The sequence below is a fragment of the Anoplopoma fimbria genome, chromosome 4 (genome assembly GCF_027596085.1).
Source record: "Anoplopoma fimbria isolate UVic2021 breed Golden Eagle Sablefish chromosome 4, Afim_UVic_2022, whole genome shotgun sequence".
NCBI classification, from domain to species: Eukaryota; Metazoa; Chordata; class Actinopteri; order Perciformes; family Anoplopomatidae; genus Anoplopoma; species Anoplopoma fimbria.
The window spans coordinates 6,984,262-7,002,794 of record NC_072452.1 but is presented as its reverse complement, the minus strand read 5'-3'; the positions used below and the strand labels follow the sequence as shown (position 1 = coordinate 7,002,794).

Genomic DNA, 18,533 nt, shown 5'->3' with positions numbered 1-18,533 from the left:
CCTCACTCTCAGTGCTTCTGCCATTCCCCCATTAGCGCAGGTTTAGAATCAACATTCCACAGAAAATAAAAATAGAGGATGTAATGCTGATCCAGCCTCTCTACAGTCTCCAAAGCTAGACACTTAGTCATTTTAACTGCAATCAGAGTCATCTCAAATAGCACCATAATGGTGTTTCATTAGCGGGCCTTTTTTTCCAAATGGAGCATGAGCTGTAGAAGCCAGCCGCAGAGGTGATGAATGATGTTGTTAAAGTTGATGTTCTGACATTAAGGAGCACATTGGTCCATCATGGCTATTGTCTTTAGATTTCATTATCTCTCCATATTAAAGGTCACCACTGGAAATGCCATAGAGGTGTGGGGATAGTTAAGATGGAATGGATTGCACCGCGTGTGTCCGTGTTAATGATGTTGAATTAGTCGGCAATTTGAATTAATTAGGAAGGCTTGTACGGGTAGCGTGGTGGCCAACTGTGCGGGTCGTGTGTGCAAATGTATATGCGGTGTGTGTATAGCTGATGCACATGCTAATGTGTGTCGTTGAAACTTAAATATTGGTGGATTTCTTACACGAAACCTCTCTGGCTCATCTGCGTAGGTCCCCTGACAAGTCGTCAAATCTTCCGCTTTAGCGAAGAAGGCTTGGTCAACGCCAGGTTTGACTACAGCTACAACAACTTCAGGGTGACCAGCATGCAGGCAGTCATCAATGAGACCCCTCTACCCATTGATCTGTACCGATACGTGGACGTGTCAGGAAGGGTCGAGCAGTTTGGCAAGTTCAGCGTCATCTTTTACGACCTCAACCAGGTGGGCAGAATACTGTCAAATAACACACACTAATTGAGAAAGCTGTAGTCGTCTAGCTTCAAATTGAGAATTTGATGTTATAACATTAACAAGGATTAAATGCTATACGAAGCGATGAAGCATCTGTCGGCTCTTTGTTTTGGTTTTATCGCCCATTACTTCTCTGTTTTGGTTCATTACTGGCTGTCATCAACCGCAAACCCAACCCATCTCATCTGCTCTTGCTTAGGTGATCACCACCCATCTGATGAAGCACACCAAGGTATTCAACTCCTACGGCCAGGTGGTGGAGGTCCAGTACGAGATCCTCAAATCCATCGCCTACTGGATGACCATCCAGTATGACTCGGCTGGGCGCACGACCACCTGTGACATCAGGGTGGGCGTGGACAACAACGTGACACGCTACACTTACGAGTACGATGCAGACAGCCAGCTGCAGAGTGCCTCTGTTAATGAGCGGCCTCAATGGCGCTACAGCTACGACCTCAACGGGAACATTAACCTGCTCAGCCATGGGACCAGTGCTAGGTACGTTGTTAGTATACACCAGCTATACATTTTATATCAATGAATGTGTTATTACAATGTGAGAACAAGTGTATTGCATGTCTTTATTATCCTATTTTTAGGATGTCTTTCTTTCTATGTCTTTCGGGTGGAAATGTCAGTCGGTCAACCTTTGTCCAGCCTGTTGACTGGATTGCCATGAAATATTTTACAGACATTCATGTTCCCCAGACTGACTGTTATGATCAGGCATTCCTTTTAATCTCAGTTCAAATTTTTTTTTTAGTGCTTATCAGCAAATTTTAGCATTCATCAGACTAAACTGAGACGGTTAACTTGGTTAACATCAAACCTGCTAATAATTAGCTCGTTAGCTCTGTCACTGCGAACATTTTAGCATTGTCACTGCGAGCATTTTAGCATCAACATTAAAATCTTGCTCAAAGTACCGCTACAGTGCAGCCTCCCAGAGATGCTGGTATTGGTTGTACACTCTTGTTGATATAATACTTTCAGAAATATGTTTTATAAGTTCTCAGCAGTATTAATGAAGTAACTTGTTTGGTTAAATTCCAGACTGACACCGCTGCGTTACGACCAGAGAGACCGCATCACACACCTTGGCGAGTTACAGTACAGCGTGGATGACGACGGCTTCCTCCGCCAGCGAGCCAATGACCTCCTCGACTACAACTCCAACGGCCTGCTGACGCGCGTCTTCAACCGAGCGACCGAGCGCACCGTGTGGTATCGCTACGACGGGCTGGGCCGGCGCGTGGCCACCAAAAGCAGCGTGGGAGAGCAGCTGCAGTTCTTTTACGCCGATCTGTCACACCCCACCAGGGTCAGCCATTTGTACAACCACAGCAGCAATCTGATCACGTCGCTGTACTACGACCTGCAGGGCCATCTCATCGCCATGGAGCTGAGCAGCGGGGAGGAGTACTACGTCGCCTGCGACAGCGTGGGGTCTCCGAGGGCAGTCTTCTCTAGCAAGGGCCGACTGGTCAAAGAGGTCCTCTACACCCCCTACGGAGAGGTCTACCAGGACACCAACCCGGACTTCCAGCTTGTCATCGGCTTCCACGGAGGCTTGTACGATCCTCTCACACGGCTTGTCCATTTGGGCAGGAGGGATTACGACACGCTGGCCGGTCGATGGACTTCGCCCAATCACGAACTGTGGGGGGAGTTGAGCAAGGAGCCGAAGCCGTTCAACGTGTACGCCTTCAAGAATAACTGCCCTGTTGGCAAAGTGGAGGAGGTGACGGAGTTTACTACAGGTGAGCATCACACTCTCAAAAGCTTGGTATTTCTCTCTGCAGAACCTACTCACACAAACACACACACACACACACACACACACACACACCACACACGGGAAACATCTGCCATAAAGCGTGAGTGAACGGGGCACTCAGCTAACCACAGGTGAGCTGCGTGGCGGAAAGAAATGATGTGGCAGACAATGCACTGGCAACAGAAAGGACAGCCATGCCTCTGATCAACTTGTTTTTTAACACAGGCTGTTATGTTTGTGTTCCCTCTGTCTGTCAAGAACATACTGTTTCCCCGAGAGACCAAACAAAAACTGAGGTGAGGGAAAGAGATGGAATAGGAGAGCAGGAGAATGAATATAGGATGTTGGCGGGGGCGTATGTCCTTCTGGTTAATGGAACATTCATTTGGCCTGTCACGTTTCCCTGCAGCAGGGTTGTTTATTACAGAGTGTGTTTGTCAGGGAAACACCAGCCGAACCGTCTCTGCCACGTATTATGCTCATATATTGTGTGATTTCCTGTACAAGGTGTTGTTTCCCTGGCCTTATGACTTTTTGTTTGCTTCACAGTATACACCTTATATTCTAACTTTCTCCCGCTGTGCAATTTTCTCTCTTTCTTTGTCTGTCTCACTGTGTTTGTGTGTGTGTGTGTGTGTGTGTGTGTGTGTGTGTGTGTGTGTGTGTGTGTGTGTGTGTGTGTGTGTGTGTGTGTGTGTGTGTGTGTGTGTGTGTGTGTGTACAGACATTGGTAGCTGGTTGCAGCTATTTGGTTTCCAGCTTCATAACGTCGTCCCAGGCTTCCCGAAGCCTGAAGTGGGCAGAATGGAGCAAACATACGAACTGATGAAGACCCAGACCAAGACCCAAGACTGGGACTCCAGCAAGGTGAGCGTTCCCCCACGACAAACCTCAGTCACCTGCAGTCGCTGCAAGGCTCTTTCTAATAATAGTTTAATTATCCCTTGGTATATGTAAAATATATCTAAAATATGTTTTGGTTATTTTAGTCCCCTTTTTTCTCTTTCTCTAGAACTTTTTAATGTTTCATGATTCATTTGGGCTCTTCCTATAGCGTTATAGCTGGAATCAACATCCTGTTAATAAAACATTATGTTTTCCAATAACAGTAAGAGTGTTGAAATAAATAAGTCAACCAACCAATTAGTCAATAGAAAATGTACAATTATAATTAATACATTGAAACATTAACTTTTTCCAGCTTCTTAAAAATGAAGATTTGTTGCTTCTATCTGTTTCATATCATTGTGAATTTAATATCTTTTAAGGATTAGACTGTTAGTCAATTAAATAAAAAAAACTCTTGTCAGATTAATCAATTATGAAAATGGTCGTTAGTTGCAATCCTATGATCATCACAAGATGAATAATTTAGGTAAACTCATGTGAAATAAATAATGTTAAATGAATTTATAACTATTCCAGCTTTATGCATTGCATGGGACAACATTTCAGATATGAAAAACAATAACTTAATTAATCAAATTCTGTTATATAGTCATCTTTTAACTAATTTGCTTGGCTTTATTAATTTGGTTAATTTATTTAATTTAACACAGTAGTATAATTTCATTACAGTACGGCTGCAAAAAATACCATGGAAGCCCATTTTTGCCAGTAGAAGAAACTTTGTATGTCAACGTAACGAGAAACAATCACAAAATAAGGTCCTGGTACCGATAACTGGCCGTAGATATGTCAAGAAAGTAATATTCTGACTCACTGGATGTGGACTGCGGGTGTAAGCTGCCGTTAGCTGCATGTTTCTTGCAACATTCTTCTTCTATCTGCGCTGCTGTCTCTTCTGTAAGGGCACCATCGCTGAATCCTGTGCTCAGCGCCACCAAAGACGACTGTGATTGATTCAAAGAAATGTAAACAAAGCCAAATCATTGTCTTCCCACAATAGCGGAATGATAACGAAAGAACCTTTTGGGGTTGGGTAGAATGGTCTGGGGCCGTGCGAGACTAGGAGAGTAATAACCTTAATTATGGCTACATTCCTCTCAGGTTTGCTTCTTTCACAACAGACATTTTGACTTTTTGTAAAGCACATTTAAGATAAGACAAATAAGATTAATTATGGCTCTGTTCAAGTGTCTATACTCTGACAGTGTGACAGCATGCACAATACCAGGAACGTGAAACTGAAACAGCTGAAAGGAACTCAGCCATCATTCATTCTATTATTCACAGCGGTGCTACAAGTCAAATGTCTTCAGTGAAAAAGACATATTGTGCCTGAGTCCAGTAAGCTATTAAATCACACAAATTCGTACAGAGGCATCATTAATGTGCTTTTACTGTTGTGGATAATCTACAGACGACACATTATCTGAAATATTATGTTGTTAACCAGTCGAACTGTTTTTCCCAGGTGGTTCTGGGGATCCAGTGTGAGCTGCGCAGACAGTTGAGGAGTTTCATCTCCCTGGAGAGGCTACCTCTGGTCTCAGAGCCTGTGGGCTCAACTTGCCACAGACCGACTCACCCTCCTCCCTTCGGCTCCCGACCCTCCCTCCTCGGCCCCAGTATCCGGTTCGCCGTCTCCCACGGCCGCGTCAGCGCCGAAGTCATCGGTGTGGCCAGCGAGGACAGCCGCCGCGTGGCAGCCATCCTAAACGGCGCAGTTCACCTGAGCGGGCTGAGCTTCACCGTGCACGGCTGCGACACCCACCACTTCCTCCAGTCCCGGCCGATCGAGGAGGACCTGGCCCTGGGGTTAGGGGTCGGGGGCCGCGTCCTGGAGAGCGGGGTGAACGTGAGCGTGTCTCAGATGAGCGCCACAGTGAACGGCAGGACTCGACGATTCGCCGACATCACTCTGCAGCAGGGGCCGTTGTGCCTGTGCGTTCGCTACGGCGGGAGCGAGGATGAGGAGAGGGCACGGGTGAAGGAGGAGGCGAGAAAGAGAGCGGTGGAGGGGGCGTGGGAGAAGGAGAGGAAGAGGGTGGATTTAGGGGACGTGGGGAGCCGGGCGTGGAGCGAGGCGGAGAAGCAGCAGCTGCTGTCCGGAGGACTGGTTCAGGGTTACGACGGCTACTACTCCCTGCCTATAGAGCAGCAGCCGGAGCTCTCCGACTGCCCCTCCAACATCCACTTTATGACACTAAGCGAGGTGGGGGGCAGGTAACAGAGACACGTGAGCAGCCCCCCACCCCACCAAAGACTGCCTGTTTCTACTCTACTCTGATTTGTTCTACTGTTTCTATACCGTATCAAAAAAAAAGAGAAAAGAAGACGACGACAAAGAAGAACAAGAAGAGAGATTGGGGGAAAAAATGATTTCCAAATGCCTTTAATTGTGACAAAATGATGGTATTTTATTATTATCGTCCAGTTCTCCAATTTCTAATAGTGGCACAAGCAGTGTGGTTTGGCTGTGGCTTTGCTTTTTGTATCCTGACTGGCCTGGGACCGACCGACCGACCGACCGACCGACCGACCGACCGACCGACTGACTGTCGAACTGATGGACTGACTGTCTGTCATTTGCTGTTTCAACACTGTTCTTCATTTTGGATTCACTGAACTGTAGACATTGAAGACTTTAGGATTTGCCAGTGAATAATCCTCTTCATGACTCAAAATCAAGAGCTCTCCGGTTGCCATTTGAGTTCCTACATGGTTTACCTCGGATATACTATCGTTTACATATTGTGTAAGAGAGGCCTTGTCAACTCTGACACTCCCCTTTAGAGAAGGAAGCCTCTCCTGGTTTCCTGCCTCTGGTGTGCTCCAACAGTAGTTTGTATGAGTGTGTATACTAAAATCAAGAATGTACATAGCCAGTGTTTTCACACTGAAAAAAGAGCTCAACTGGAAATTCTGTTGTTCATAAGTAAGTGTCAGTATTGTTAATCAATAGAAAAACAGTTACATTTTTGCAAAGAATTATACATGGCTATAGTAAATATTCTCGCTGAAAAATCTGACTTTATTGGGTTACGATGCTGATTAAAGTTATGTGTGAATTACCAGATTGCTTGATGGGATTTCATGGGCATTGTTGCTTATTTTTCTCTCCGTCTGCTCTCTCTCTCTCTCTCTCTCTCTCTCTCTCTCTCTCTCTCTCTGTCTCTGGCGTCTTCTGCGCCTTCCCTCCACACATTTGTCATGGGCTCTTTGTTCTTGTGACGGGAGTTTGTAACTTTCAAATCTGTGCTGTCATTATCACCCATCATTATGGCTCAAACTGAGATATGCATGAGAAACCTGCTTCTGTCGGAGGAGAAGAAGAAGAAGAAGAAGAGAGAGAGAGAGAGAGAGAGGGAAGAAAAAGAAAAAAAGCACACAGAGGAAGGGAAAAAGAAATGTGACAGCTGAGGCTCAGTGAGTGGGTGGTGAGTGCAGAAGGGGCAGGACCTGGAGTTGGCTGTGCCGTTCTCTACAGCTTGTCTCCTCTCATTAGGAAATGCCAATCAGACTACATGTGAACTTCTTCCAAGCCTCCCCCTCAAAAAAAAAAGAAGTTTAGAAAGAAAGTAGAGAAGTTTGTTTGTTTTTCTATTTTTTTTTTTTTTTTTTTTTAATCTAGCTACCACTAATCCACCTCCCCGTCCGTCTGCCTATCCCCCACTCTCCACCCTCCCACAGTCACTCCACCATCTGCCCACCATTAATTGTTTGTGTTTCTCTCCTGGGCTGCGGATGACAAAGCCGTGATGCATATGTTCTGACTGCGAGCAGGTGATATACGTTCCTGACTAGCACTCTGCCGATCGGCCGCGATGCACCTTCCCTTCTAAACCATATGCTCCGATAGATACTGTCCAACCTCATCTCGCCGGTGAAAAGATGGAGGGTCCGGTTGCTAGGAGACCGCTGCACTGAAGAATTGTATGGGCTGAATGGATGCTCTCTCTTTCTCTCCGTCTCTCGCTCTCATTTTTTTTCATGAAGAGCCAGTAATGTCAATCAGATGAATGACAGATTTCTCCCCCCCCCACCCCCTCTCTAGCAGTCAGCATTCTCTCCGTGGAAATCAGTACTTCAATATGTCAAATTGAATTTTTGTTCCACATTATATGTCAAACGGAGGCTCTGGTGTGTGTGGCTGTGTGTGTGTGACCTCATTTAAAAGAGTTTATTTCAACCAATATCATTTATTTTCTTTGCCATTCATGCAACTGAATTGCATTAAGGAAACAGAGCACAGTATTTGTTGTCATCTTACGTATGCAGTGATGGATATTAATGTTTCAGCAGTTGAATATTTTACATCACATCCCTGAAAGTTATGAGGCTCTTTCTGCGCCGCATATGCAGAAGGGGAAACAAAAAAAAAAAGAAGACGAAAATGCTGGAAGGCTGCTGAGATCTGAGTCACAGCTAGAGCTTTAATGAGTAGATTTAACAAACAGGAGCTGGTTAATTAGAAGGAAAGAAAAAAATACATTTACTTTTCTCGCAAAATACATTTACACTTCTCGCAAAATGCAACAAATTAGGTCAATAGTGAGCTCAGGGTTTACCCCTAACCCTAACCTAAAGCTTGCTGGAACTCAGTCTTGTTTCTGTTTTTGTGTCCCTTGGCAGAGTTACGCGGCGGCTGCTGGAGGTAAGCGTTTTGGCTGCTGTGTGTCAGTGACAGGCTATTACCGGGCGTCTGTGCCTCTGTGTGTGTCTGTGCCCGTGTCTGAGCGGTGACAGGGTAGAGCAGAGGCATGGCAATTCCTTGTCCGGGCTTCTGGAAAGCTGCTATCAAGTTCTTGATTTGCCGGAAATATCGTTTCTGCACACCAGGAGTGGTCTGAAACACAAGAGGGGGGCGAAAAAAAAGCAGAGGAGAATTCAGCTTCTCCGTCTTCACCCCCACATCAAATCCCCACGGGGAAATAAAGAGGACAGGACGGGGACCGGCCTTGAAATGAGCTCTCTCACAGATTCACCTCATAAAAGACATCAGATATACGCTGAAAGAAGAGGCAGGAACCTGGGTGCATTGTGTGCAGGGAACGCCAATTATATTTTCAAATATCTGGTCCACTGATCCACACTGAGCTCTTTTTTTTTTTTTTTTTTTTTAAAGCAATAAAAGGTATCAATAAATAAGATGATGAATTGAATCTGTAATTGCTCTTAAAAACTACTGTAGAAGGATGGAATCTGTACTCGGGGGGGGGGGTTGAAGCTAAATTAGGATTTGTTCTCTCTGAAAGCATCCACTCCCCTGGGCTTTTTTTATATTTTGTTGGACGACAAAAAGTGTTTATTTTCAGATTCACGTGTGACATTCAAGATGCTTTAAGTGTCTCAACAGTATCTCAACAGCTTCACTTGTGACTGAAGAAGCTGAAATAAACACAAAGATAGTTTTTAGGAATTATATAAAAACTAAAGAAGGTGTTTAGAATTCATATTCCAATGCAACAACAACATAATGTGACGTTAGTGGAACGTTATCAAGGATCTCTCAGATCACTTCTCATTGCATCTAATTAATATCCCTCATAAACTTTGCCCACAGCTGTCAGTTTACCATTTCCAAACTATGAAGCATTATCAGTATTTGTATTATAATTTAGTCAAGTAAGGACAAAAACAAACAAAAAAAAACACATTATTTGTTTTCCTTCTGTGCAATCAATCATGCTGTATGAAATAGTGGGAAAAAAAGATTATTTTAAATCCATTTGGAAATCATTCAATCAAACGTAAAAAGAGCTCTTTCCACAGCGAAGCACTTTGGATGTTTCTGTCTCCGGCCACAAGTGTTACCTGTGTTCCCCGGGATATTTCATTAAAGTGATTGATATTGCACATGAATAATGTAAACTGTTATTGAGCTTGTAGTGCGATTCGTTTAATTCGAGTCCTCTCCCTCCTGTCTGTTGGCTTGGCGCTGTCAGTAAAAAAAAAAGGATCGGGGGCCAAATGTAGTTACAACAGCATCTAGCTTTAGTTGTCAGCGAGAGACACAGACTTCAGATGTCTCCATACGTTCACATCTCTGCGTGTTTGCCAACCCTCAGTGCTCCATTACATATCCCATCAGAAATGCTGTCAAACGCAATTCTACGTTTTCCCATCTCTGGAGTATATGCTGATGCTGTGGAGTCTTAAATTTGGTGGTGTTGGGAGGGAGGGAGGAGAATATATCACAGGATGTTATTGCGAAAGGAAAAGAACCCATTTCTCAGTAGTGTCGTTCTTGGAGAGAGAGAAAAAACTAAAAAAATACACGTTTGCCTCAAACTCATAGCTTGCTGAATTAGGCTGTCACCAAAACAACCTCTAGAACTAATCAATGCCAACCAAAGTGAGGTGCATGTGCAGCTGTTTTGCTGCTTCTGTGAAGTTTTTAGGGCGCGGAAAGAATCTGCACAGAATGAGAGCAAGAAATGAAATGATATAATGTCTCACTTCAGCAGCCCACGAGCCCGCGTCGTCCTTGTGGATTCTGTATGTGTAGACAAATCCGTTATACCTGCACACACACACACACAAGAAACATGAATACAGCTTTGACCCTTGGCTCATCTTTCAGTTTAATGAAATACATATTTGCCTCAGCACTCATTATTATCATCAGCTCCTGGGAGACTCGCATATCACACTTAATGAAAGGCCACCAAATGTTCTTGGTTTCAGTTAATACTTCAGTTTTTGCCTTTTGTGCTTTTATTTTCTCAGATGTGAGGAGATCAATAATCTCTGTAATAGCAGAAAATAGGATTATGTGACGATGTGATTACTGAGGTCTCAGTGAAGAAGAAGAAATCGAGATATTTCATCTGTTTTTGTACTCACAGCACACACAGGCAGTAGACGCCCTGTACAGAGTCACTGTCGCGGACTAAGTAGCACCCATCCCGCCCGTCCTGGCCCAGCCGCCTCTCCCCCTCCTCCTTGCCGATGGGTCCGTGGTAGACAGGCAGGTTCTCCATCATGGCTCCTCTCCAGATCTGCTTTTTGTTCTGCTCCCAAATGCAGGCTCTCCTCTTTTCTCTCTCTATCTCATGCACCTTCAATATTTCACTGCAGGCAGGCCTTTTGGTCTTCACTGTGAATCCTCTGGACTGGGAGCACAGGTAAGGCAGCTGTCCAGCCTCTCATCTGATGTTTGGTTCTTGCTGTTTCAAATGTCCGTTTGGGAGCCTGAGCTTTAGCAAGCCAGCGTTCTGATATTCCACTCCTCTTCCCCGGACTGATAGCAGCTCTCTCTAACCTCTCTAACCTTTATGTGTTGTTGCTCAGCCTTCCTCTTCCACTACAAGACACACACACATGTGCACACGAGCACACACGTAACATGTGGGTTTGTGTATCTCTCAGGAAATGATAAAACATTTTTTCAACAGGAAATAACTTCAAAGATTCTAACTGAATATTTCCACAACAATAGAAAGCACGAGAGGGATAAAAAGAAGCAATATGAAGCAATTTTCACACAGGAAAAAAGGTATATTGAGCTTATGCAGTGACTTGTACTGTGTTCAGCTAAACTATCTAGAGGCCTCGTTTTGTTTTCTTTTAATAGAAGTTGCATACTTTATCTGTTTCCTCCTCAGTTTCCATGAATACCAACGTACACTTTACTGCACAGAAATCATAAAGAGGAACAAGAACTACAATTAAGATCCTGTACTTACATTACAAGCAAGTACAAGCACTAACACATGTAGAAATGCTCAATAACACATAAAAGTCCTGCATTCAACATCCTAATTAAAATTAAAAGTACAGAAGCTAAATGTACTTAATGTATGAAAAGTATTCATAATGCAGTAAAATGGCCCATGTGAGGGATATGTGATATATTGACTGATGTATATATATTTTTTTTATATATCCTTTTTTTGCATAATTTGGCCACTTTGATCCTCACACTGTTATTAAAATGGAACATCTAAAACATGAAAAAGTGGCCTAATGAGGCATTGCTTTTTTTGTAAGATGTCACGAACCAAAAAGCTTAAGAACCAGTGGTTTAATTTTTAATAATGCATTGTATTAAAAAAAGTTTAGAATATGTTTTATGAACATTCTTATTCTGGTTAGTAACTGGTCACTGTACCTCAGCTGTCACATAGATGTAGTGGAATAGAGATGTGGCGGAGTAGAAGAACCTCAAATGATGACAGCACTTGAGTAAATGTATTAAGTTCCTGAACACAACTGACCACATTTGATAAAAAAATATCAGAAATGCTTCTTATTTTTCGACTTAGACTTTTAATAAAATACAAAAGAAGAAAAAGATTTACTGCAGGGCCTATTCAGACTGTTAAATGTCAACATGTTAGATTCAAATTATGTCAGAGCTAGATGTTTTATGGCAGCCAAGCAAAAAAAAAGTTGAAACCTGCTGTTTAAAAAAGTTGCCCATACTTCTCAGCTTACATCACACACACTGTACAACACATGTTCTCAGTCACATGTCACTGATCTGTCTTCTTTAAGACGTGTGTCAAGGACACTCACACCTGCTCTGTAGAACAGCGAGGCATTAGCTAACGAAGCTGTGCGCTGTAACATACTGTGGAGCTGCGACAAACTCATCTTGCAATCTGTCCCGTCAGTGGGAAAGTTCTGTTGTGTCAAATTAAAGATGGTGATTAAAATATTGAATGTTTGCAGCCGTTCTCAAAATGAAAGCACAGCGTCTGGTGTAATAAGCTCATCAGCCATGTTGAGATGTATATTATTCTTGGTTGGGATGCTTTTCATTCACACCATAGTCACGACTACATAGAGTCCTTCAGACCACCTGGATGCTCCTGTCAAAGATCCCTCAGAAAGGCAAACTGTATTAATGTACCATTCAGTGCTTTCTTTGAGCTGTTAGCGTTCTTTAAATGCAGCCTTTGTTGAAGATTTCTTCTTTTATACATTCAGAACAGTATCCTACATGAGTCATCAGTCTGTGTCAGAGCCATCTTTCCCTCGACTCAGAAAGATCATGAGCGGTGGGACTTAGGGGCTCTGTCTGGGTAAGCAGCCAGTGGCATCTTATTCATTGCTTTTACAGCACTTTAGTGCCATCCAGTGGCAAACTGTGCAAGAGTATTGAAGAAGGACGAACTTCAAGGAGACTTAAGTAAGGACTTGATGCCTTTTCCTTCCTTTAGGGTGGCAAATAAATCTGTAAAAACATTCACTCTATTTTAGTTATAAGTTAGAATAGTTAAAATGCAAAAACACTTCGGCATTTAGACTCAAACAAAAACATATCTAGCATTGGAACTCAACATTCTGGTATACTGTATAATTGTCCCACAGTCTTCACCAGTGCAATACGAAATGAAACCATACCCCCTTGGCTCTCGGCTCACAGAGAGGCAGGCCAGGGTCAATGCAGAATGCAGTGGATCTATACTGGACACAAATAGCAGACAGAGATACATCATTGATTAGCTGGCTGCTCCCTCGAACCAACTCAACTGGCCAGACTGGAATGCATCATAAGGACATTAGTATGAGATTACGATATCTGGCCTTGATATGTACGGAATCCATGTGAGGCATTCTGGGAGGGGAGAAAAAGGGGGAAGACTGACTGTCCATCTGCCCGGCCGACTGTAATCCCAGCACTCTCATTCCCAGGTGTGTGTGTGTGTGTGTGTGTGTGTGTGTGTGTGTGTGTGTGTGTGTGTGTGTGTGTGTGTGTGTGTGTGTGTGTATGTGTGTGTGTGTGTGTGTGTGGGGGGGGGGGGTCTCTGGAGTCACAGCTGTTGGAGAGTGAGATTGTGAAAAGGAAAGTAAAAATCATTGATGGAATCAGTTTTACAAAATGAGTGTGTGGCATTGGACTGAAATTAATCCGACAATCTCTCATTTTAGTAAAAGAACAGAAAGCAGACAAAGAATTGGCATTTTTATGGAAATATTGTGCACTTTATTTCTTATTCTTATTTATAGTCAATTATAGTCGTTTTCCTAAACTGTCTTTACAGAATTATACAATAAAAATGTTACAAGTCATGTGATTACACGTATAAAGTATTGGTCTAAAAAAGGATCACTAAATGTAGCATTGTTATGACTGGTTAATAATTACCCCGATACGTCTGCATCTCACAATGTCCTGCCCTACTAAGCCAAAATGCAGTAATAAAACGTTTGGTCAAAATGGAGATACTATATTAAATATATTAATGCCACAGAAGTGTATAATCTCTGAAAAAAATGCATAGTTTGCAAAACTACAAAACAGAGCTTGAATTGGAGCTAGCTGTTGAGATAGCCACAGCTAGCTTTAGAAAAAGCTAAATTAACTCTTCATACCTGTTTTCATGTGAAAAATTCTTCCAACATCTCTGTGATTGAGTTTATTATACCATATAAATGAAACAGAAGCTAAATCCAACCATTACGAAATAACAAAGAAAGATACAGCAGCTGAGCTAGTCCTACTAAAACATCATTAGCATAGCTTAGCATTCTAGCTGTAACTTAGGTTTCATTACCTGCAACCCTGATCCTACACTAACTCTTTTTTTAAATGGCCCACTATGTTCTCCAGCTAGTCTCTAACTGTGTTTGTGTGTCTGAGCAGGTTGTGTTCAGTGGATTTTTTTAAATGTATTGGCTAAATACAGCTGAATGCTGCGGCATTAAAGGCATGAAACGTATAACGTATCTGTTTTTTCTTTACACCAGCCTCAAAACTTAAACCTCTCAGCTTCATCTTTTTTATTAACTTTTTTCTTTCTATATAGGGCAGTATTGAGCTCTGCTGGTATTTGATTCAGTCAGTTACAGTAACAGCTCCGTCTCACATATCCATGTTTAGTATGGAGTTCAGCAGTCACATGACGTTGGCGTCACTGAAATTTGAAGCCAGTGGAGGGAAGAGAAAGTCTGCCCTCAAGGGACCCGCTTAGGCAGGACCAGAGGGCTCCACAACCGCCAGGTCCTTTAGGTCACTGAGTTTTCGAGAGAAGGAGCTCAGCCTGGTGCTGAAGGAGCCCCTCTTCTGCCTGTGATCTTCTCCGTGGGCCTTCACACAAGCCCACAGGCCCTTGCAGAGGCCACCCAGACGGCCCCGGAAATGGTTTCCCATGAAGCAGTAGAGCACGGGGTTGATGGCCGAGTTGGAGAATCCCAGGCAGAGGGTCAGCGGGGTGAGGTTGTGGATTGTCCAGTTTACCACGCAGCTGTCCACCCAGCCGTGGCTCTTCAGCACGTCCAAGAAGGTCACGCAGTGGAAGGGGAACCAGCAAATGAAGAAGGCCAGGACCACAGCAGCTACTGTCCACAGCACCCGCTCCAGCCCCCTGCCCTCCAGGGGCCTGCCCCCGCTGGAGCCGAGGCACACACAGGGGGTCGGAGGTCTCTCTGGTTTACTGCAGCTCTCCTTGGACTCCAGTGATTTAAAAGAGGGCATGCTGGGGGGTTGTGATGGATTCTGCATTCTTACCAGCCCTGTGTCAGCCAACAAATGTCTACCAATAGCCCAGTAACAACAAGAGATGACAAACAGTGGCAGCAGGAAGGCCAGAGCGATCTTCATCCAGGCCAGGGTCAGATACCAGGTATGATCAGGATACAAAATCGCACAGGCCTCCACGCCGAGCCCCTCCAGGAGGTAAGTGTCCCTCAGATACAAGGTGGGGGCGGAGCAAGCACATGCCAGCACCCACACCAGGATGCATGTGAGCCGGGCGCGTTTGGGGTATCGTGAACTCTGGGAGCGGAGCGGGCGCACGATTGCCAGGTAGCGGTCCATGCTCATGCATGTGATGAAGAAGATAGACGCGTAGAGGTTGAGGTGGAGGAGGGCTCCGCAGACTTTGCAGGCGACCTGGCCAAAGGGCCAGCTGTAGCCCTTGGAGTAGTAGACGGCCCACAGCGGGAGAGACAGCAGGAACAGCAGGTCGGACACACACAGGTTCAGCATGAAGGTGTTGGCTACAGTTCTCCTCGAGCCACTGGCTTGGGCCAACACCCACACCGCCAGGGCGTTGGCTACGGTTCCCAGCACGAAGATAATGCTGTAGATGACGGGGATGCCCGTGGTCGTGGGCACAGGAGACCAGTCCGGGCAGGGGGGAGCAGAGGGGGCTAGAGAGGTGTTCAGATAGATCTCTGTCATTGAATAGGGGGAGGAGGTGGAGTTGAAAAGGGAGAGGTCGCCTGGGATTGCCATTATGGGACTGGATGTACGCTTGCGTCGCACAATTTCACTTCCCCCCTTTCAGTTTTCCAAGGTCAGCTGGAAATAAAACAAAACAGAGGACATTCAAACTTCAGCTGCCTTTTATGGACACAGTAAAACACAGTAATCTTTGGTTGGCTGCAGTGTTTATTAGCTGTCCTATTTGATGACTTATCACAACAAAGATACATTACAACATTATTGAAGTTGGGCAGTAATGAAATACATATGAAGGGGCTGTAATAATCTGGCTGCTGCAGCGGTTCCTTAGAAACATCTTTTTTGTATTAATGACTGAAATACGTTTTTGTTGCATAAATCAAAAAGTGCCAACTTTATTTTAGATGTAATAGATTTACAAGAATCTTGAGTCACTGAAACTGATCCTATTATTGTCCTATGCACCAGCGGAGTGCATTATTAAAAACAGAAACAACAACAAATTGAATTTAAAGCAAGCGATCTGTTAGATAAGTGAAATGACATCTTCAAATAACTATTTTTCAATAAAAAAGGACTGGTAATTATTTTAAGACGGATGAATTATTGAAAGAAACTTTAAAATGAGGATTTAATCAAATTCAAAATGAGATACAACCAAATCAAAGCAGACTCAGTATATGTGATTTCTATCTATTCAAATAATGAATCTTACCTGTGAGTGATTGAGCCTCCAGTCCAAGCAGTCAAGAGGTTTTCAATGCCTCTTATGGCTAAAGTCCATGTCTTGACAATCGCTCCTCGACCCCTCTAAGAGAAATCTGCACAGCTGAGTACCCCAGACCATATCATGCCTCTGTGTTTGTGTGTGTGTATGTCTACGTGTGTGTGTGTGTGTGTGTGTGTGTGTGTGTGTGTGTGGGGAAAACAGACTGAAGGCTCCGAGAAACCAGATGATGTTCGGGGTCTTATAGCCCCCAAGAGCCTCATGATCATTGCACAACAGGGAAGTTGCTTCCACGTCACACCTTCATCATTACCAGGAGGCTGGACTCTACCTGGACACAAGCCAGCCAGCAGAGAAAGAGAGAATAAGAAGAACATGCTCTCTCTCTCTGTATTTCATTCGATCCCTCCTTTTTTCCCTCCTTCCTAGAGTCTCTTCCAGAAAAGGCCCAAACTAAGGAAATCAAGTCAAGATGTGTGTTTGAGTAATAGCTGCGTCTCCATTGACTGCAGACACAAAACCGTGTGTCATACCTTACTGTAACTATTAGGACACCAGTGTGTTTGAGGTGTCAAACTTAAAGCCATAGCTGTCCCCGCCGGGACCTCTGACCCGAGGAACGGAGGCTGCCTGTTAATTAGCAGAGCATCGCACTTAGTGTCATATTCGTCCTGTCAGCGGTCAGATAAGCCATGGGAAATATTTACTCTGTCTCAGCGGAAGCCAAGCCAGCCACTGGGGCAGAGGGAGAGAGGGGAGGCACAGTGTGGAAGATGAATGAGGAGGAGGACGAGCAGATACTGCAGGGAGTGAACAAGGAGATGAGAAGAAAAGAGGGGGAGGAAGAGGAGGGAAAGAAGGAGAGAAAAATGGAGATTCCCTCCAGTGGTTTTTCATTAGAGCCTCTGGTGAAAGTTAATGAGGGATGCTCGCAAAGCTCGGATACTGATTACATCACAGCTCCTTTGATCAACAGTGTGAGCGTGAATCTCTCCATGTCTGTGCACGTGCAATTGCACGTGTCCGTGGGCTCTTTTGCTACAGTAGTTCTGCAGCTGAATGTACTTAATCTCAGCCTGGCATGCACGCATTGACGCAGTGTGTTGCATCTGTTTACATGCGTGTCGCGAGCGAGTGTGTGTGCACTCTGCTCCATAGAGTATCTATCAGGATCTGACATGTTCTAATAGCCGTGGGAAAGCTGACGGAGAGGATGACGGATGAAGGCTAGACAGAAAGCAGCAGATTTCGAAGGCCGCAAATTAAAGACTTCTTGCAGGATATGAGAAATTTGGAATTCACTATAAGGGACAAATTGTTCAAATGTGATGGTTAGGCTTTCCAAAACGGAAACTTCATAATTCAGTGTGCTTCCACTGGCATGCTGGGTATGCACAGTTGTTCTTCTCACACATACATACGCAGATAAGCCAAAGGCCCTTACAACTTAAAACTGAAATTGATGGTGTTGTGCTGTCAACAGAAATAGAAGATGATATGACCATGTCTCTGCCTCCCCTCAGTTCCTCTGTAATATGGTTGGGGAAAGTTACTAAGTTAATTTATTGAAGCACTGTAGCATACTGTGATTTGGAGGTACTTGTATTATTTTCTGCTACATTACGGTTCCATTCCACTAAAATTCAAAGGGTAATATTGCAATTTTCAGTCAACTATGACAGCTATAGGTATAGAGCACATAACATTCAACATTTTTCCAAAACTTTTTCAGAAGTATTGGTAAGTATAAGATTTTTCAAAGTTTTATACTATGACTTTTTATGACCTTTTCCGACATACTTTGCTTTTGCAGCAAAGTACTACTGTTTTTTCAGCACACTGTACTTTGACTTTTTAAATATTGTATCCTTTTTTATCATACATTTATCTTCCTTTTAATGACTTTTGTCAAAATACTATTTTATGACTTTTTAATGTTTTTTTAGATACTATACAATTACTTTTTAATCACTTTTTTTCGACATCTTGTACTTTTTTTTTACAAGCTATTCTTTGACTTTTTAATCACTTTTGTTGAACATACTGTACTACAACTTTTTTTTACATACTAAACTATGCATTTTTTTGACATACTATACTTTGACTTTTCAATGACCTTGTTCAACATACTATACTATGAGT

General features: G+C 43.7%; 3 protein-coding genes across 3 annotated transcripts in view; 1 reads left to right on the top strand and 2 right to left on the bottom strand.

The window, feature by feature from the left end:
- The window catches only part of tenm1 (teneurin transmembrane protein 1), a 152,215-nt gene extending 145,644 nt beyond the window's left edge, over positions 1-6,571 (top strand). Inside the window, exons 33-37 of the mRNA XM_054598175.1 lie at positions 601-812; positions 1,042-1,343; positions 1,899-2,605; positions 3,347-3,489; positions 5,000-6,571. Coding sequence (XP_054454150.1) covers positions 601-812; positions 1,042-1,343; positions 1,899-2,605; positions 3,347-3,489; positions 5,000-5,755 — 2,120 coding nt within the window. The 3' untranslated portion in view covers positions 5,756-6,571. The remainder of the gene's footprint in view (positions 1-600; positions 813-1,041; positions 1,344-1,898; positions 2,606-3,346; positions 3,490-4,999) is intronic.
- A 1,125-nt stretch (positions 6,572-7,696) lies between these two features.
- Positions 7,697-10,841, bottom strand: LOC129090224 (SH2 domain-containing protein 1A-like). Its single transcript, XM_054597777.1, has 3 exons — positions 10,375-10,841; positions 9,988-10,051; positions 7,697-8,374 (listed from the first exon to the last, which is right to left on the bottom strand). Exons 1-3 carry the CDS (start codon positions 10,512-10,514, stop codon positions 8,105-8,107), a joined length of 474 nt encoding a protein of 157 aa, XP_054453752.1. The 5' UTR covers positions 10,515-10,841; the 3' UTR covers positions 7,697-8,104.
- Positions 10,842-13,442: 2,601 nt separating this feature from the next.
- LOC129090218 (type-2 angiotensin II receptor-like) lies at positions 13,443-16,594 on the bottom strand. The gene is made up of 2 exons (XM_054597771.1): positions 16,380-16,594; positions 13,443-15,781 (listed from the first exon to the last, which is right to left on the bottom strand). The coding sequence occupies exon 2, from the start codon at positions 15,713-15,715 to the stop codon at positions 14,447-14,449; it is 1,269 nt and encodes a 422-aa protein (XP_054453746.1). The 5' UTR covers positions 15,716-15,781; positions 16,380-16,594; the 3' UTR covers positions 13,443-14,446.
- Positions 16,595-18,533: the final 1,939 nt, after the last annotated feature.